This window comes from Pogoniulus pusillus, chromosome 27, assembly GCF_015220805.1.
Source record: "Pogoniulus pusillus isolate bPogPus1 chromosome 27, bPogPus1.pri, whole genome shotgun sequence".
Taxonomy (NCBI): domain Eukaryota; kingdom Metazoa; phylum Chordata; class Aves; order Piciformes; family Lybiidae; genus Pogoniulus; species Pogoniulus pusillus.
In genome coordinates this window covers 10,448,750-10,469,688 of record NC_087290.1, presented here as the reverse complement: position 1 = coordinate 10,469,688, position 20,939 = coordinate 10,448,750, and the positions used below count along the sequence as shown (strand labels likewise).

At 49.4% G+C, this 20,939-nt stretch overlaps 1 protein-coding gene across 1 annotated transcript in view; it reads right to left on the bottom strand.

The window, feature by feature from the left end:
- NXN (nucleoredoxin) overlaps positions 1–20,939 on the bottom strand; it is a 59,228-nt gene that overhangs the window by 11,410 nt on the left and 26,879 nt on the right. Inside the window, exons 2-5 of the mRNA XM_064165849.1 lie at positions 2,727–2,844; positions 1,185–1,318; positions 673–773; positions 77–183 (exon numbers count right to left, since the gene is read on the bottom strand). Of these exons, the coding sequence (XP_064021919.1) occupies positions 77–183; positions 673–773; positions 1,185–1,318; positions 2,727–2,844 (460 nt within the window). The remainder of the gene's footprint in view (positions 1–76; positions 184–672; positions 774–1,184; positions 1,319–2,726; positions 2,845–20,939) is intronic.

Genomic DNA, 20,939 nt, shown 5'->3' with positions numbered 1-20,939 from the left:
ACACAAGAGGAGACATTGCAAACACCCAAGCAAAGGAGCAGAGAGCAGAGCAGTGCATGGGCAAGGCCTTCCCTACCTTGGATGCCGTAGAGGCGATTCAGGCGCGACCGTCTGGCCTCGTCGGCGTAGGGCACAGCTACCCAGGGCATCTCGCTGAAGTACTGCTTGAAGGAGTCCTCTGACCTGTGCAAGGGGAACAGGGTGTGGGGTCCAGAGTGCAGTCCCGCTGCCTGCCATCTCTAATTTTCTCATGACTAACCCAGTCTGCAGACCCTTTATCCCTTCCACCAAAGCCCACCTGTGAGGGGCTGCTGGCAGACACAACGTGGGGAGGGTTAAACCAACATTAAGCACCCAAGAAAGAAGCTGTGGTGCATTTTTTTCCCTAATAAAATATTTCAAGCTCTCTGGGGCATCTGAATGTCAACCCATGATGACAGTAGCAACTTGAGCATCCTTCAGACCTCTGACCCTTGAGCCACAAAGCAAAACACAGAAGCTGCTCCACGGACAGAGCCTGCTCTCAGCCCATGCTGCCCTCACTAACCCTGCTTTGCACTTCACTGCTGGGCAGAGGACTTGGGCAGCCTTGCTGACACCAGAGCCAACCTGCTCTACCCCAAATCAAACGGGGAATGCTCAGAGCTTCCCAGCTTGTGCAGGGTTCCTTACCTGTCTGCACTAACAAACAGTATCTCAAACTTCTGTCCTGCCTCCTTGATTTTCCGGTAGGACTCCACCAGGACCCTCGTGAGGCTTCGGCATGGTGGGCACTGTGAAACACAACACAAGCATAAGGACACTGTCTCCTCCACACAGACAAAGCCATACCCAGCAGGCCCAGATGACCTAGTGACCATGAAAAGACAGATGTGACCTCTTTGCTAGAGGACTGGGCAGCAGCCCTGAGCATGGCTGGGGCTTACGGCCCACAGGTTGCAGCAAAACCCCTAGCATTTTTAGTGCCTTGCTACTCTTCCCCTTCTGAAGGGCCAGCTGAGGATGCCAGACCACTGCAGTGCTGCAGCTTCTTCCACAACTGGAGCCTCTCAGCTGCTTCACCACCAGCTGGCCTGGCCCTAGGTCTTTACTGTCCGACAGAGCTCTGCAACAAGAGCCGCAAGGGGATCCCGAGTGCACCCCCAGGCTCACTCCAATTGCCCTGCAAAACACCTATGACTTACCCAGTGTGCAGAGAAATAGACCCCAACGTGAGAGCCCTCCAGGGCGTTGCTGTCTAGTGTCTGGCCATTGTTCCTTAGTAGCGGCCCAGCAACAACTTCACTGAAGGGTTTTGGCCCCCAGGGGAACTCCAGACCTGGAAGGGTTGGGATGGAGAGAAAAAGAAAACACAAACCAGCAAGATGGCTTCTAGCTTCTAAAGTCCCACCAAAAGAAACACCATCCTACCTCCTGCAACAACACAGGGGGAGCCAGGGAATCGTAGAATCCTTTAGGTTGGAAAAGGCCTTCAAGATCATCAAGTCCAACCATTAAGCCAAGCTCTGCACTGAAGCTGGAGTTGCCTCTTTCTCCCCAGGGAGGCTGCACCCTCGCAGCACCTTCAACTTGATGAAGCCTGCTCTGGTTTTGTGCATGATGAAGTATGTTATCCTCATCACCAGCATTTGTTTTAACAACAGAGGGCAAGGTGGTACCTGCTCAGGAATGCAGTCAGACTGTTTGCCTTACACTGATACTTTCCATCTGTTTTCATAGACATATATACAAGCACTCATTTATTTACAAAACCTTATCTACAGATATGTAAAAGATGGTTTAGATATTTTATATATATATGTATATATATATATATATATATGTATATATATATATATATATATATATATATATATATATATATATATTTAAAGCATATATATAAACTAAACTTCCACTAACTCTCTGCACCCCCAAGCAAGCATGTGTGTGTACACACAAACACATGCTCTGAATCATCTGCTGCCAGCTCCCCGAGCAATCAATCTCTGCACTTAGCCAGACAGGAGGAAATATGACAGATGGCTCAGGCCACAACTTGCTGCACAGTTCCTGCCACCTGAATTACAGCCTCAGTCACCATGCTCACTATCTACTGCCATGGGTCAGTAAAATGTGGGCATGGAGAGCCTACAGAAGTCAGTGATGGGTCTGAGGAGCCTCTGAGGAGGAGCACAGGTTTTGTTCATTTGGAGTTTTGTGAATTGGAAGAAGATGGATCTAACATCAACCCCCAGGACAGTAAATCTCAGGAATGGAGAACAGTAGCATGCTTCTGTTGCATTTCTAAATAATGGGGAATTCATTACCCTGACAGAGTGTGATGTCAGTGTTCAAGTCCCACTCCATATTTTGGAAGGATTCTGATCCCTGAGCCTTTGGTCTGTCTGCCCATGTGCCTCCATCAAATCAAATTTAATCAAATCCAAACTTAATGTTTCATTTAGTCAAACTTTCTTCCTCATTAGCACTTCAGACAAAAATCCTGGAGGGGAAATCTTTGTTCTTTTCAACAAGCAAAACCAAAACACAAGATCTGGCAGGAATGATGCAGAAAATGTTATGCTGAAAATAATACAGTGCCTTGATCAGTGAAGTATGACAATAGTTGCTTGTTTCCTTCTCCCCTCTCCCCCACCCCCCATCTCCAAGGCAATTAAAAATTAACTGAAAGGAAAAGGCAGCTTCTCCCCAGGTTTCCATGGCACTCAGGGCTCCAGTCTTACCTTCTGGGTCATCTCGGATGACCAGGAGGCCATTCCTGCAAACTACCTTCCCGGTGGAGGCATCGATAAATATCAGGGAAGGAATGTTGGAGACTCTGTACTTGTTCCACAGCTTCAGCTGTAAGAGAGATGGGGAGGGGAGAGGAGAATGTTAAAAGTTGGCAGTGTGGAGAAGAAGGTCAAAGCTAAGCAGAGGAACTTCAGCAACACGTGAGAAGGCATGTGACGGCATCTCCCCAGCTGCTGGGCCCAGCCTGGACCTCCAGTACCTGCAGAGACCTGCATCGTCAACATGATCCCCTCAGTACCACAGGCAAGACCACTGCTTGTCTCACCTGCTGTGAGCCTGCCTGTGAGCACAGGTAGAGCTTCTCCTCCTGCTGCACTTGCCTCTTTGCAAGTAAAATGAGGATCCTATTTACCATGCTTTGAGGTCTTTGTTCGGCAGACATGCTAAGCACAAATACTTTTAATGCCACTGCTCTGAAGCAATTTGTAATGCTTCCCTGGCTGTTTCCTCTCCTCCCATTTCAACATTCATTAACCAAACCAGCAAGCCCTGCCAAGACACAGCCATGCTGAAAACATGGCCAACACACAGGAACATGATTCTTCTGCAACTGGGGCTTCCCAAATTCCTTCTCAGGAGCAGATTAATGGGTTTGACAGCAGCCTGGGGGCCACATAGCCCAGCTCACCCATCCTACGCTGCCAGCCTCTCAGCAGTCCCCACCAGCTAGGCAGGCTGCGACAGTCACGTTTTTGGGTGTCCCAGCCTAGACGTTGCTGGTTGTGTTCTGCAGTGAGCTCAGCTCCACAGAACACCAGGGACTTAGTGCTGTGTGTGCCACATGCTCCTGGGTTGACATTTCTCAGCATGTGCTTCTGGTACAGGGCAATGTGGAGCTAAACCCACGTACAGAAGCTCGCCGGGACCAGGGGGACAAAACGACGACAGCTGCTGGCACAGCCCAGCCTGCAGGTGTGGACTGGCTGTGGCAGAGGAGCTGAGGTCTCCCCACCAGGCACAGAGAAGCTGCCGTGATCACCACATTGACTTATATTTCTCCAACATTACAACCCGAACAGTTCAGCAGTGAATTATCAAACTCTTAAGCAAAAGCCAAAGCTTAGCTGCTAGCCAGAGGGGAAGGAAATGAATCACCACCCTCCCCCAAGGCAAGCTCTGCTCTGCAAAGCCCTCGGGCTCTGGGTGTTTACGGCCAGCTCAGGTCTGGAGAACAGAACCCAGCCACAGGAGAAGGGCAGGAGAGGATAGAGAATCCCACCCAGCACCAGGGAGGGTCTGAGCATGACAGCCAGAGATCGCCTCACACAACCTGCTGCTGCTTTCATCAGTATCTCACACAGAAAGTGAACCCAGTTTCCAGAGGATTTGGGAGGCAGGGAAAGACACAACAGAGGCAACACCATGGGAATGATCTGGGAACCAGGCAAAGAGGGCAGGATGCCATGTGCAGATCTCACCAGAGATCTAGCTGTGGCAGAAAGTCACACCCAGGTTCTAAAGTCACTATATGAAGTGTTTCTTTTCATGCCTTTTACACCTACAAGGTGCTCTACGTTTTTATAGGAGATGGACAAGTGTCAGGCTGCTTGCGAAGGGATGTTAGCAAAAGGCTCTCGGGTCTGAAGGAAAGTGTTACCACTGTGCTAAGATGACTTTATTGGCCTTCATCTACTAGGACCTAAGCAGAGGCAAGGTTTTACGTCCCGCCCATCAGCCTTCCGTTTCCAATAGACATCATTTTTGGGACCAGCCAACTCATTTGCGAGCCAAACAGCCTTGGCCACAGCAACGAAAAAAACTTCATCCTAAATGCAAACCAGCCCTCTCACAATGAGAGTGTTCAAACCACAGAAGGTAAAATCCACTCCTGTGAAGTTTAAAGGGTAGGGGAAAGCTCTTTATAAGGATCACAGGCACTTAAGAGGGTGTTGCAAACAATGAGGAAATTACGACGCGCCGTCGGCTCGCTCTCCTTAAATAGCAGCTTACACTACAGTGCGTTTTGCCAAGCCCTCTGCAGAAGGGCAGCACTCTCCTGGGGCACTACGGTGGGTCATGGCAGTTTTCCTTGGCTGGGGAAGCAGCAAGGTCTGTACTTCAGAGCCAGAAGCCTGCAAGCACTCACTTGCTCAGAGTGGTGGGACTGGGAGACCCTAGATAAGGGGATAAGACCAAACCAAACTATTCTTACTAGAAGCGCTGGAGGAAGCAGTGCATGGCAGGCTCCAGGCAGTCTACAGGGTCCAGCAGCCCTCACTAACAACTGGCCCTGGTTCTTCTCAGGATGTGTAATTCCACCCACTGGACCCTAACTGCAGAGCCCAGGTCCTGGCTGCCCAGATGTCCATGGTATGGGTAATGTGCAATCCAGGTACTCTGTCCCCACGAAGTGGAGAGCTGCATTTTAATTCATCACTGATGGTCCACAGGAGAATGACTTAAGAAAGCATGAAGCTAGGTGCAAGTCAAAACTGTCAAAAAGCACAAGAAAAGCTCAACATGACATCTGCAGCTGCTGGAGGGCATGTCCGTCACCAGGCTCTGAGACTGGCACCCACTGACTGTCACATCACACTGTCACATCTACGGTGAGAGAGAGGAAAAGCCACAAAACCTGCCAGGAGTTACTTTGCACCTGTGCAAAAGCTGCTGCAAGCAGCATGCAGCTCCCAGACACCACCATCTGGGTCTCACCAAACCTTCCAGAGCTCCCACTGAGCAGCACTGACAATTGCCATGTACTTGCTGCCTGGGTTAGCACTGAAACTCATCACGCAACATCAGCCAACAAACACAACAGCTGCAACTGGGTTGCCACTTTAAGCCCAGTTGTAAAAGTTACATCTGAGTTGCAAATTCACGTCCTTGACACACTAACTGTTCATTTTGCTGTCTGCACTGGAAAGTACCAAAAGTGGGAGCAGTTTAGTTGGAAGACTCTCCTGTGTGCTGAGAAAGCTGATGGGGAATGAAAGACACATGCCAACAGGACAACTACCAGGATCGACTACCGTTCCCACCACCGTGCCCACCTCATCCAGACTTGGTGTTCCAAAGCCTATCAGATGCTTCTGAAGGAGGCCTGATTGCTTCCTTTCACTGCAGGTTTGACATGAAAGAGCAGAACCTTGATAGGAAAAAGGCCTGGCTCGTTCCACAGGCTCAAAGGACGTCAAGGGTTGGAAGGGACCCAAAGAGATCATTGAGTCCAAGCCCTCTGTCAGAGTAGGACCGTACAATCTAGCTCAGGTCACAGAAGAAAGCATCCAGATAGGCCTTCAAAGTCTCCAGAGAGGGAGACTCCACAGCCTCTCTGGGAGCCTGTTCCAGTGCTCTGTGACCCTTACAGCAAAGAACACAAGGGGGAACTTCAGGTGGAACCTCCTGTGCAGCAGCTTATGTCCATTGCTCCTTGTCCTGCAAGTGAGCCTGTCCCCCCTCTCCTGACCCCCAGCCCTCAGATATTATAAATACTTATTATATCCCCTCTCAGTCTTCTGCAGACTAAACAGCCCCCGGTCCCTCAGCCTCTCCTCATCAGGCAGTGCTCCAGTCCCTCAATCATCCCTGTGAGTTGGACTTTTTGGGTAAGAGAGCTCACTATTGGCTTCCCAGACCAAACCACTACATTGCAGCTTCCAGTGAAGCCATCTGATGTCCACCTAAAGCCTCTGAACACCACAATGACCTCACCCATCTCGTGGCAAGCCATTGCACTGGTCAGCTTTCCTCAGGCTAAAATACCAAGGGTTCTGGAAGGAACATGCAGGTTCTGGAAGGAAGATGAACTCCTCCTTACACCTGCTGGTTGTGATCCACGCAGGAAGGGGAAGCCAGGAGGAGAAAAGAGGAGCTCCTTGTACAAGTACCTGCACAGCGACGCACCTTGCAAAGGATCCTGTGTTGGGCTGGGTGTGGGATGCAGAAAGCAAATCACAACTTGCTCAGAACCTGCAGGATGCTGCTAGCTCCAGCAGCAGGGCAGAGTGCTGCCTCAGCAACTTTTAAAAGCTGGTTTTCCTGCCGTGAAGAGGATGACACTGAAATAACATACGCTACACTCCAAGGATTTGATCATCCATTTAAAGAGGGGATCTCTGCTCTGCTTCCCAACAGCTGTTGCAAATCTTCAGGATCAAGCCAAAGCTAACACAGATGCGAAAACAGTCTACAGACTGTTGAGCCCAAAAGCAGCTGAACCTCTCGGAGCACCCCTGGCTCCTGGGTTCAGGCTGCACGCCTGCGAACCTCAGTGCTCAGCCCAGGATGCCTGCTGGGCATGGAGCTCAGAAATACAGCCCCTCAAAAGATCCTGTCTGGGCTGATCGGCATTACAGAAACCTCGCTGGCTCCTGGGCAGGTGGCTAAGTACAGCAGCCCAGTGGAAAAAACAGAGTCACCAGATTCCTCCAGTAACCTTATCCCTCCATAAAGCATCACCAGGCCAGTCCTGGAGGACCTGGAAACCGCAGCCCTGGACTCCCTCTGTGACTCCATCCACAACCAGCTGCAAGAGGCTCTAAAGTGATCGCTTCTTGTTTGAGGTCTGAGGCGATCCCAAGGCTTTAGGACATGCAGCAGCACTCGTCAGGGATCACAGAGCTGCTCCCCACTGACGTCTGGCTCAGCTATTTCCTCCACTCTTATGGCTGGGAAAGGCCTGGCCAAGAGGCACATTGGAGAGAAATTTGCAGACAGCCACAGTAATTTTTCTAGATAAAGGTGTCAGAGGAGAGGTCTCTCCAGCAGCCCATGGCTGTTTCTGCGCAGGGCTGGCACCCAGCCGGGGTGGATGAAATCCCCTCCTGCTCTGTGCGTACCAGTGGGGAAGGGATCCCCAGCTCCCAGCAGCTGCTGGCTGCTATTTTTGGTTGTGTTGAATGATTTATCAGCCCTGGTCGCATTCACTCACTAACATAAATCCTGAGCTGCAGTGGTTAATGCTGGCAAAGACAAAGCACAACTGCTTGCAGCGAAGCGAGCGCTGGCTGGTGGGGAAGTGGTCCTCCTGCCCTTGTGGGGGGCTGTGTTTCTCAGTGCTTCTGTGAACACAGACTGTAAAAGCTCCTGCAGCTCCATCTTCTATAGGATACGGAGCTGTCTCTGCTCAGCACACATGCAGCTTTCAGAGGCACCTGCCGGTGGCCACAACAGAGCCTCTGCTCATCCTGCAATTCAAGCTCCCACCCTGATCAGTGACAGCCAGACAAAGCTGCTTTAAAACCTCAAAAGCAGATCCCCGAGGATTGCTGAGAGCAGAGTAATGAATATGTTCCCAGTGTGGATGGCCTTTGCTTTCTGCTATATGAAACACAATGCCACTTTTCTTCTAAAATCCACCCTTAAAGACAACGTGCCCTGGGCCTGGACATTTCCTCTGGTGTTAGATCCCCCTTGCCAGCTGCCCCATGAGTGCCCATGTGAGAGGTCAGCTGGCTTTCCATTTCAGACATGATCTCAGCTATTGCCACTCCAGAGCCTTGTGCTGAAACTTGAATCTGAGGAACACTTCAGCAGCACTCTGGTGGAAAAGCTCTCTTGGTTCAGGGCTGCAGAGACCAGCAGAATCCATTTCCCAGCTCTACCATACAGACTAGTTCCAGGATGGTGAGACAGCCATGGCCATCCCCACCACTCTGCTCCCACCGTCCAACACTGCAGGGGACCTGTCTGTCCTCACTTGCAATGTTAAATTGCAGCTTTTACATTGTGCCTTAAAGGGTTTACAAGCACCAGGGACCACCCAGGCTCTGCAGACAGCAGGAATAGGGCTGCAGAACCACAAGCTGCTCTCTCACCCCGTCGATTTAAATCCAGTTCATGCTTGTCCCTGCAACTCAAGCTCAACTCAGGGGAAGGTTCCTCTTCCAGCCCTCCCTCGTCGCTCCACTCCCTTTGAGCACAAGGGAAGCCCTTTAGCAGAAGGGGGATGCAGTGTGGGAACCACATGCAGCCAGTGAGTGGGCGGAGGCTTTCAGGGCAGATGGTGCACGCCAAGAACTGACCTTGTGACACAGAGGAGACCGAGAGAGGCTTGGGATAAATTAATGTCCATTGTGCTGCTGTTTCTCTCTGAAAGCAAATCAAAATCTAATTACAAAATACAATGGTGAGAGAGGTGTCTGCTCCGAGAACATTTACGAGCTGAGGAGGGAGAATTTGGAATTGCAATAAACAAGATTGATGCAAACAGCTGAGACCGATTCCGCAGGGCACCAGGCCTGCTGAGGCATACAGGCTGGTGGGCAGCTGAGCCACCACCTTACCATTCCTCTCTGCCCCCAAGCTGTCTGCAGTGGCAAAAGCCCAGTTAAAACCAACCTTAGGACTAGTTTCCCTTGGGGGCCTGCTGTGGATGCTCCCCCCACCAGTCATGTTCCAGCAATATGCCTCAGTGCAAGCAAGGACTACAACACCACCCCAAAAGCCCTGCTTGTCACCTCCATCCCCTCCTTGCTGCAGCTCCGTGGTGGGAGACAAGCACAGCACGGAGCAGCTTGCGGCTGCCGGCACTGCCCCACAGCAGCGGGAAGGGGCGAGGGTGGGACAGGGGAGACCCTGGCAGGAGCCAGCCTGCAACCCTCGGCTTTTGTCCTTCCCGACCATGAAAGGCAACAGCAAAAGCTTTGGAGCTGAAGTGGAAGGAAATCCTCTCTGCGGGGTTTTTGGCAAGGCAGCCGCCCGCGGAGGGCTACTCTTTGTTCCCCTGAGGAGCTCTGCAGCCACAGCCGCAGGGTGGGGGACCAGGGCCAGCCCAAGCTCGTGTCCTGCCCTCTATGCATTACCACCCTGGTCACCCAGCACTGGCATCACTGCCTTTGCAATCTCCTGGGCTAGGCTGCCCAAAGGACTGCAAGCTGAGCATTTTATCTGAGAGCAAAGGAGCATATGGCTGGCACAGGCTCACCCAGCTCAGAGCACAGGCTGCCTCCTCTCCTCCTGACACACATATAGGCTGACAGGCTGGATCCTCTACAGCCCACATCTGATAGGAAAACATTTAATTTGAGCAGAACTGAAGAGCAGTTTAACATGATCTATGGAGAGCAAAGCCCCAGGGCCCAGAGCTGACACAGAAGGTGGCCTGGTTGTTTTAGATGTGCAAGTTTCAAAGCAGCGCTGGGCTGGCAGCTTGATTTGATCCCAGGATCAGGGTGAAGTAGCATTTGTCTAAACATACAGATAACAGAGGCAGCAAATCATGCGGGGAGGGTGCTACAAGACAGGCTGGTCTATCAACACTACAAAGATGTCTTTTATAGTATTTTTTTTTCAGGTGTTCCTCAAATTGTATTCAACAGCCTGAAGATGTGAAGTCTACAGATGCAGGACTAGGAACTAAACCTGCGTGCATCACACCCAGCACTAGGAACTATACCACTATACCTCTGTGCATCACACCCAGCACTAGGAAACAAACCTGTGTGCATCACACCCAGCACTAGGAACTATACCACTATACCTCTGTGCATCACACCCAGCACCAGGAGCTATACCACTATACATCTGTGCATCACACCAAGCACTAGGAAACAAACCTCTGTTCATCGCACCCAGCACTAGGAACTATACCACTATACCTCTGTGCATCACACCCAGCGCTAGGAACTATACCACTATACCTCTGTGCATCACACCAAGCACTAGGAAACAAACCTCTGTGCATCGCACCCAGCACTAGGAACTATACCACTATACCTCTGTGTATCACACTCAGCACTAGGAACTATACCACTATACCTCTGTGTATCACACCCAGCACTAGGAACTATACCACTATACCTCTGTGCATCACACCAAGCACTAGGAAACAAACCTCTGTGCATCGCACCCAGCACTAGGAACTATACCACTATACCTCTGTGTATCACACTCAGCACTAGGAACTATACCACTATACCTCTGTGCATCACACCCAGCACTAGGAACTATACCACTATACATCTGTGCATCACACCAAGCACTAGGAACTATACCACTATACATCTGTGCATCACACCCAGCACTAGGAACTATACCACTATACATCTGTGCATCGCACCCAGCACTAGGAAACAAACCTGTGTGCATCGCACCCAGCACTAGGAACTATACCACTATACCTCTGTGCATCACACCCAGCACTAGGAACTATACCACTATACCTCTGTGTATCACACCCAGCGCTAGGAACTATACCACTATACCTCTGTGTATCACACCCAGCACTAGGAACTATACCACTATACCTCTGTGCATCACACCCAGCACTAGGAACTATACCACTATACCTCTGTGCATCACACCCAGCACTAGGAACTATACCACTATACCTCTGTGTATCACACCCAGCGCTAGGAAACAAACCTCTGTGCATCACACCCAGCACTAGGAACTATACCACTATACCTCTGTGCATCACACCCAGCACTAGGAAACAAACCTCTGTGCATCACACCAAGCACTAGGAACTATACCACTATACATCTGTGCATCGCACCCAGCACTAGGAAACAAACCTGTGTGCATCACACCCAGCACTAGGAACTATACCACTATACCTCTGTGCATCACACCCAGCACTAGGAACTATACCACTATACCTCTGTGTATCACACCCAGCGCTAGGAACTATACCACTATACCTCTGTGTATCACACCCAGCACTAGGAACTATACCACTATACCTCTGTGCATCACACCCAGCACTAGGAACTATACCACTATACCTCTGTGCATCACACCCAGCACTAGGAACTATACCACTATACCTCTGTGTATCACACCCAGCGCTAGGAAACAAACCTCTGTGCATCACACCCAGCACTAGGAACTATACCACTATACCTCTGTGCATCACACCCAGCACTAGGAACTATACCACTATACCTCTGTGCATCACACCCAGCACCAGGAACTATACCACTATACCTCTGTGCATCACACCCAGTGCTAGGAACTATACCACTATACCTCTGTGTATCACACCCAGCACTAGGAACTATACCACTATACCTCTGTGCATCACACCCAGCGCTAGGAAACAAACCTCTGTGCATCACACTCAGCACTAGGAACTATACCACTATACCTCTGTGTATCACACCCAGCACTAGGAACTATACCACTATACCTCTGTGCATCACACCCAGCGCTAGGAAACAAACCTCTGTGCATCACACCCAGCACTAGGAAGCTAACCTCTGTGCACTGCACCCAGCACTAGGAACTATACCTCTCTGCACTTCCAAGAAATGTCTTTTTATTCTCCATGTGCATGGAGATGGCTGGGTTTTACTGCTGGACGTGATGATCTCAGAGGTCTTTTCCAGCCAAAACAATTCTTTGAGTCTATGCTTTGTGCTACCTCTTAAAAGGAGGTCTGCATGTGAGCACCTTGAGATATTCCACAAAGGACTTCTCTTCCTGCAGTTCTGGGCCAAGCACTCTCAGAAGAAAGGGAGCATATGGCTTGCACAAAGGTGGGTGCAGAACCCTGGGGCTTTGTGAGCACCTTGTGCCCACCTTCTGCTATCTGCTTTCATGTTTTTCTGGCAGGTACATGAGACAGCAAGACAAAGACATAAAACGCAGTGAGGAAGGAGGGAGTTGAAGTGTTTGTGGGAAAACTTCATACACGAGTAGAACTGTATCATCCATGGCCCCCATAAATTACACCCCCAAATGACCAGCAATGAGTAAAAAACAGCTATGTAAACATAGAAGTAATGAGAAAAAAAATAGTAACTTCTCTCCCTGTCTACAGGGGAGGGATATTCCTCCATCTATTTATAGGGAAAGTAAGGAGCAGCAGTCTGGGATGCTGAAGCAAAGTTCAGGATCTCTCTTGGTCCCAACCCTCATCTGTCATAGGGAGCAGGACAGCTACCAGAACCACACATCACAGCCTGGGTTTCCTACTCACCACCTTTGCTGCTGCTGTTCCCTCGAAGTAGCTAGCATGGGGCTGGTGGTAATCTCGAGGTCAAGCGCCTTGCAATCCCAGATCATCAAGAGACAAACATTTCTGGCAAGCCTCGAGTGTACACAGTTCCCACCAAACACAAAGGCCTTGCAAACCCACAGGGAAATCAGGGGTTTTCTTCTTTTCTTTTTGTTTAGTGCACACAATGAGGTATCAGTGTGGTTTCTGTTTGGTTTTCAGCAGTTAAGCCGAAAGGGAACCTCACACAATCAGATCAGCAAACTGCTGGGGAACAATGGAGTGTTTGTTAGCACTGGAAGGCACTCAGGGGAGCCAGGCCTGCAGGATGCCACAGCAATGGCAGCCTTGGGAGCAGTCACCTCCCCAGGACATACCAGCACCAGGACATCCCCCAGACCCTCACAAAACTACCAAGACATCAGCAAATGCATTCTTGCACCCAGTGCTGATGACAGAGCCACCAGATGGGAAACATGATCGTAGCAAAGAGTCTTCTGAAATCACAGAATCATTAAGCTTGGAAAAGACCTCTAAGATCACCAAGTCCAACTGTCAACCCACCACCACCACACACACCAAACCATGGTCCCAAAGTGTCACATCTAGATGTTTTTTAAACACCTCCAGGATCAGTGATGCCACCACCTCCCTGGGCAGCCTGTTCCAATGTCTGATCACTCTTTCAGTTAAAAATAAAATCTTCCTAATATCCAACCTAAAACACCCCTGGCACAATCTGAGGCTGCTTCCTGTCATCCTATTGCTGGTTACTTGGGAGAAGAGATCAATCTCCACCTCAATCCAACCTCCTTTCAGGGAGGTGTAGAGAGCAATGAAGTCTCTTCTCAGCCTTCTCTTCTCCAGACTAAACAACCCCAGTTCCCTCAGCCATTCCTCTTAAGACCTGTCCTCCAGAAATAGAATTTCTCATCCACAGCATCACTGCTGACACTTCATTATAAAGCCCTCCACTCAACACTGCACTTGCACTGCTGCAAACAGACTGTTCAAATCCAACTGTGTTCCCCCAGCTGATCTCAGGAGAGGATGCACTGGTTAGTCTGGACCTCCCTACAGCCATGTCCATCTCAGCATCTCAGAGCTGAGAGCACTGAATCCAAGTCTGGCAGCTCTCCTGGTTTGCAGCCCAAGAAGGATTTTCACACAAAGGTTACACAGCTGCAGAGCTAGAGAGGCCATAACCACAGACTGCTCCCAGCCCAGCTGCCAGAGCAGCTCTGGCCTTTGCGTCCAGAACAAGCAAGGGACTCTGCTCACAGTCTAGGAAGGCTCACACAGCTCCAAGGATTCACTCTGCAACCACTCAGGTCAAGGTACTTCAGGAGCTAACCAGACTGAGGTGCTCTCAAGCTCCATCCAGAAAGAGCAATCCTCAACAATGGCAGCTCTGAGCTGGCCTGCTCCTCCTTGGCTCTTAGTGTGGTGAAGGGGTTGCTTTGCAGCCCACACCAACCAGCATAGCCATGGTGCTTGGAGAGCCTTCTCCTCTGGAGCTGTAAAGTCCACCCTGCACAAACAACCCATCACAACTGCTCTGGGCTGATGCACTGATGATGATGCACCCCCAGGGCCTCTGTGTCCCCTTAACCCACCTCCCAAGAACCATGGGAGCCTGAGCCAGAGCTGGGTGCCCTGCAGGGATGATCATCAGACTAACTTGTGACACAGGCAGGACACATGGAACAGGTCAGGCTGCCTGGAAAACACTTTCTGTCAATGACTTTCTTCCCCCTGCTCCCCAAAGCAATCACGTGCGTCACTGTGGATACTTCTGCGTGACACATACGGGGAGAACATGAACAAATGGGATGGTAAACCTACTTCAGCTCTTTCAAAGAGGGTCAGGGATCTGCAGAGTGGCAGAAACAGAGGCAGCAATGCCAGGAAAGTAGCTGTCACTTCTTCAGCTCCCGAGAGCAGCTGCAATTGTTCCAACAGTTGCAGTTCCTCTCACAATAACACCAATCATTGTGTACACCCCATATGCCATGTTCAGCATTAGGGGTGCCCTGCCTCCAGCCAGGAGGAGGAAAGGGATAGTGGAGAGAACCGAATCTATTGGAATGTATTCATTAGGTGGCCTGGCAGTTCAAGAGTTCGGAAATACAGGGCTTTAGTTGACACAGGTGCTCAGTGTACTTTATTGCCATCTAATTGTAAGGGGACAGAGTCCATTTCTATCTTTGGAATCACAGGTGGATCTCAAGAGTTAACTAAGATACAGGCTGAGATCAGTTTAACTGGTAAAGAGTGGAAGACACATACTATTGTAACTGGTCCTGATGCGCCTTGCATTTTGGGAATTGACTTTTTGAGACAAGGTTGTTTCAAAGATCCTAAGGGTCACAAATGGGCTTTTGGAATAGCATCTGTAGAGATTGAGGATGATAAATTGAAATTGTCTATTAGACCTGAACTTTCTGATGAATCTGCAGTTGTGGGACATCATGACATAGAGGACCTGGAAGTGCCAATTGCAACTCAAACTGTTCATCATAGGCAGTACAGAACTAACCGTGACTCTTTGTTGCCCATTCATCAGCTGATTCGTCAATTGGAGAGTCAGGCTGTCATCGAGAAAGCTCATTCACCTTTCAACAGTCCCATCTGGCCTGTGCGCAAACCTACGGGCGACTGGAGACTGACAGTTGACTTTCGTGCCCTCAACGAGGTGACGCCACCCATGAGTGCAGCTGTGCCGGACATGCTGGAACTCCAGTACGAGCTGGAATCAAAGGAGGCTAAATGGTATGCAACCATAGACATTGCTAATGCTTTCTTCTCTATTCCCATAGCAAAGGAGTGCAGGCCTCAGTTTGCATTCACCTGGAGAGGAATCCAGTACCAGTTCAATCGTTTGCCTCAGGGGTGGAAACACAGCTCGACCATCTGTCACTCAGTCATCCATAATGCACTGGAGAAAGGTAAAGCTCCAGAGCACATCCAGTACATCGACGACATCATTGTGTGGGGCCAAACTGCTGAGGAAGTCTTCGAGAAAGGTAACAAAATCATTGACATTCTGTTGCAAGCAGGTTTTGCCATTAAGAGAGACAAGGTCAAAGGACCTGCCAAAGAAATTCAGTTTCTGGGAGTGCGGTGGCAGGATGGTCGCCGTTACATTCCTCAGGATGTGATTGACAAAGTCTCTACCATGGCAGTTCCCACCAGTAAGAAGGACACACTTTCTTTCCTTGGTGTGGTGGGATTTTGGAGACTACACATTCCTGGTTTCAGTCAGATTGTCAAACCTCTGCATGATGTGACTCGTAAGAGAAACAATTTCGAGTGGGGACCTGAACAACAAGCAGCCTTTGATCAAATCAAGCGAGAAGTAGTCCATGCAGTGGGCTTGGGTCCTGTGAGATCTGGTCCGGACATTAAGAACATTCTGTACACGGCTGCCAGTGACAATGGTCCAACTTGGAGTCTTTGGCAGAGAGCTCCAAACGAGACACGTGGTCGTCCACTTGGTTTCTGGGGACGTTGTTACAGAGGTTCAGAGACAAATTACACTGCAACTGAGAAAGAGATTCTAGCAGCCTATGAAGGAGTGAAAGCAGCTTCTGAAGTGATTGGAACTGAGTCACAATTGCTTTTAGCTCCTAGACTGCCAGTTCTTAACTGGATGTTCAAGGGCAAAGGTTCATCACCGCATCATGCCACAGATGCAACCTGGTCTAAATGGATGGCTTTGATAACCCAACGAGCGCGAATGGGTAATCTTGACCGACCTGGTCTGGTGGAGGTGATCACCAACTGGCCGGAAGGCACAGACTGTTCCAAACCTCCAGAGGAGAAAATAACTCGTGCTGAGGAAGCTCCTCCCTATGGTGATCTCTCTGATCAGGAAAAGAACTATGCTTTGTTCACAGATGGTTCCTGTCGTCTTGTTGGGAACAAGCGAAGATGGAAGTCAGCGGTTTGGAGTCCAACCAGGAGAGTTACCGAAATGAAAGATGGCGAAGGAGAATCCAGTCAGTTCGCTGAGGTAAAAGCTGTTCAACTTGCTCTTGATGTGGCTGAACGTGAGAATTGGCCTATCCTTTACCTCTACACCGACTCGTGGATGGTAGCCAATGCTCTATGGGGTTGGCTGAAGGACTGGAAGAAGAATGGTTGGCAGAGGAAAGGAAAGCCTATTTGGTGTGCTGATCTATGGCAGGACATTGATGCACGGCTGGAGAGAACTCCAGTGAAGGTGCGGCACGTAGATGCACACATGCCTAAGAGCAGAGCAACTGAGGAACATCAACATAATCAGAAGGCAGATCAAGCTGCTAAGATTGCTCAAGTTGATACCAACTCTGAACTTGACATTGACCTTGATTGGAAACACCGAGGTGAACTGTTCTTAGCTCGGTGGGCCCATGACTCATCTGGACATCAAGGCAGAGATGGAACATACCGATGGGCTCGCGATAGGTCAATTGACTTGTCCATGGACGCTATCACCCAAGTCATCTATGACTGTGACATTTGTGCTGCTATTAAGCAGGCTAAGCGAATCAAGCCCTTATGGTATGGTGATAGATGGTCAAAGTACAAGTATGGTGAAGCTTGGCAGATTGACTACATCACTTTACCTCGATCTCGTTCTGGCAAGCAGTATGTGCTAACGATGGTAGAAGCCAGCACTGGATGGTTGGAAACCTATCCAGTTCCACATGCTACTGCACGTAACACCATTGTTGGTTTGGAGAGACAGATCTTGTGGAGACATGGAACTCCAGAAAGAATTGAGTCAGACAATGGTACTCATTTCAAGAACAATCTTGTGAAAAACTGGGCCAAAGAGCATGGTATTGAATGGATTTATCACATACCCTACTATGCACCAGCTTCAGGGAAGATTGAACGCTACAATGGTTTGCTGAAAACCACCCTAAAAGCCATGGGGGGTGGAACTCTAAAAAACTGGGACAAACATTTAGCACAAGCTACCTGGTTGGTAAATAGTAGAGGTTCAGTAAACAGAGCAGGACCTGCACAATCAGATTTGGTCCAAACAGTAGACGGTGATAAAGTTCCTGTTGTACGTGAAAAGAATCTGTTAGGGAAAACTGTTTGGGTATTTTCTCCTTTGGGCGAAGGGAAACCTGTCCGAGGGGTGGTTTCTGCTGAAGGTCCTGGTCATACATACTGGGTAATGCAGGAGAATGGTGAAATCCAGTGTATTCCACAGAGAAATTTAACCTTAGCTGAGAGAGTTTAAATTCAAGCTGTTAGGAGTTTTCTGTTCTAGGTAACATCGGCGCCCAACACTGAGAAAAATCTACAGTATGTGAGCACGAACCCAATGTCACCTGGGAGTCCCTGTTCTGAGCTTTTGAATCACCTACATCTGATTGAAGTGTGAACTGAACTTGTATATATTGTTTTAGTGTAAATATTGGTTTAGATTAGATTGGATAATTCTCAGCGATACTCTGAGCGAAGTAGACAGGGGTGGATTGTGCTAGTTTGAAGCAAGCTGGAATGTTTTGGTAACAGAACTAGATAACGGGCAGTGAAATGAAAAACAATTGTGTCTACTTCTCTCACAGTCACGCTGAGAACTCTGGGAAGAAGAAGAAAACATTCTCCATTTTGTCTCTCACTCTTGCTTTTGCCTTAGACCTGGTCACATCTCATTAACCCTGCTCCTACTAACCCTGCTCCCTAACCTCTTGGCTGCACCTCTTTTCTTCCTGAGAACTGGGGTAAGGTTGAGAGGGGCCGGGGGGAGGTGTTGGGGTGGTTTGAGAGCCCCTCCTGGGGACTTAGGTTTCTGGGAGGGGAGTTGTGCTTTTGTATTGTTTATCCTTTGTATATTTCTGTATATAATTGTATATAACTGTATATATTGTAAATAGCTGCTTGTAAATTCTGCTAGCTGTAAATAAATTGCTTCATCTATATTCCCAGGGTCCGTCTGAGTTAGCTGGGGCAAATTCAAAAGTGTGGGGGGGCGGGGTAACCCCCAAACCATCACACTGTCAATGACTTTCTTCCCCCTGCTCCCCAAAGCAACATTCAATCCCTTGGCTGCACAGGCTGGAAACAGAAACCTGCCTGAGATCCACCTCTGGATGGGAAAGCACCACTGTGAGTCCCATGTTTGCAGTTAATCACCTGCACACATTAACAATTAGAGCAGGACAAAGGTGACCACAGCTCAGATGCATGAACATCATCCTAGGGAAGCAGGTGGGAAGTTGAAGAAGTCATTTTCCCACCCAGCTGCTCCTTTGCAAGAGAAGTTTTCCCACTGGGCTGTACTCCAGCAAAGCTGGTGGCATTAGCTGTGAGGGACAGGGAAACTGGGAGGTCTGGGGGAAGGAGCAGAGATGTGGTTTGGGCCAGTCATGGAGATGCTTTCAAAAGCCATTTCCAGCTGCTGGGACAGAAAGGGGCAACAAGAGCTGGGCAAGCCTGGAGGGGCCCACGCAGATGGGGCCAAGGGGATGTGGGGTTTATGACACACACACACATGGTGGGACAGGTGCAAGCAAGGGAACCCAATCCATCCTGCAAAACCCAGCACCGAGACACAAGAGGCCTCTGGCTCCAGCGCCACCGAGCAGGCAGGAAGGAAGGAGGCAGCAGCCTGGGGCTGCCTCCTCTTTATTTGAAGGCTTGAGCCACAAGCCTCACAACCACCGAGCCAATTACAGAGGCGAACGGGGATGATGATAAATCAGAAGCAAGGTCAAAAGCTGCAGCTACGTCCTGACTTGACTGATGGAAGACACAAAATACAGAGTTTCTCAAAGGAGCAAGGGGCTGTGAGTCAGCATACAGATGAAATACGGCACCTGGAAGGCAGCTCTGAGCCCTGGTCTGAGCCAGCATCGGGCATGGCACGAAGCAGCTGAGGCAAAGCAAGAGGCTGCTGCCAGGAACTGATGCCACGGTGAATCCCACGGGCTCGTTCAAAACGTCAGATAAGATGTGGTGTATTAATTCCCTCCACTGACAGCCAGCCTCAGCTGGAAGGGAGGCTTGGAAACTGCAGGCTTCAGCAAGGCGAGGATGCACGGTGCCAGCTCTGCCACCAAGGCTTCAAGTAGATGGAGAACCAGGAGGTGAAGCAGAGGGCTGGATAGTGGGAGTGCTACCTCAGCTTTTTGGTGGGAATAAGGGAAAATTCTGGTGGGAATAAGGGAGATTCTGTCCTCAAGGAAGAGCTGATCACATGTTCTTCTATAGAGCACCAAAGCCTGCTGTGTGCTGGCAGTGACCTGCCTTAGATGTGGCTGTATTTCAGCTGTTACTATATTCAGAGTTTGTAAAATGCTCTGGGATGATAAAATACCACTCCAGAAATGGTTATTAAAACTGTTTCCTGGAATTCGATCCATGGAGATGGAGAAAGTCTGGTGTTTTTACAAGAGCTTCAGCTAGAGACAGACCAAAGTTAAGGAGGAAGTTTTGCTTGTCTTTCCAGCAATAAAAAAGGGCTGCACGAGGGGTTTGTGTGCTCCTGTACCATACCAAACAATCAGCTGCTTTCCTCAGAGGGAAGCCTGACCTGAGACAGGCAGAAAACACTCCTCGAGTCATCTGGAGTTGAAAGCTTTGTGCTTTAGCCATGCTCTGGATTTGTTTGTTTGTGCTCTTGTTTTATCCTGTTGCTTTCTGCAACTGCTGACCAGCCAAAAGAAGATCCCAAAGTGCACCCTGCAGGAACACAGATTTTATCCAGGAAAAGAGCACAGTCTGCTTTCCCATCCCCATTCCATCCTCAGTGCTAGGAAGCAAAATGTTTGGATTTAGAGGAGCCACAGGAAGTGCAAGAAATGATCTGCTTGCATCCAAGGGGCTTTTTCCAAGGATCTGTCCCAAAGCTCCAGGCTCAGTCACCTCTTCCCCACTCCTGGGCTCACTACTGACTAAAAGAAGCCACCAAATGGAACTCCACCATACTCATCTTGTTTGGCAGCCTTGCGGTTTGGCTGCAAACTCCACAGTTTCTCCCCCCTCTCTCTCCTTTTTTGTTCAATTATCTTGCTTCATCTTTATCCTGTTTCCAGGAACACTTAGCAACAGGGTCTTGCAACCAGCCACCAGCAGGCAAGGATCTGAGCAGAAGACTCTGCAGTTCCAATGACCTTTGCTACACTCATGCAAATTTTAAAGAAAGTATGTGAACAATTTGCCTTTTTAAGTGTCCTCTTGCTACATTCTCCAGGAGTTAATTCTCCCTCTCTCCTTAGAGACATCAGAAACATCAGATTTTATGTTTTTACAGTAG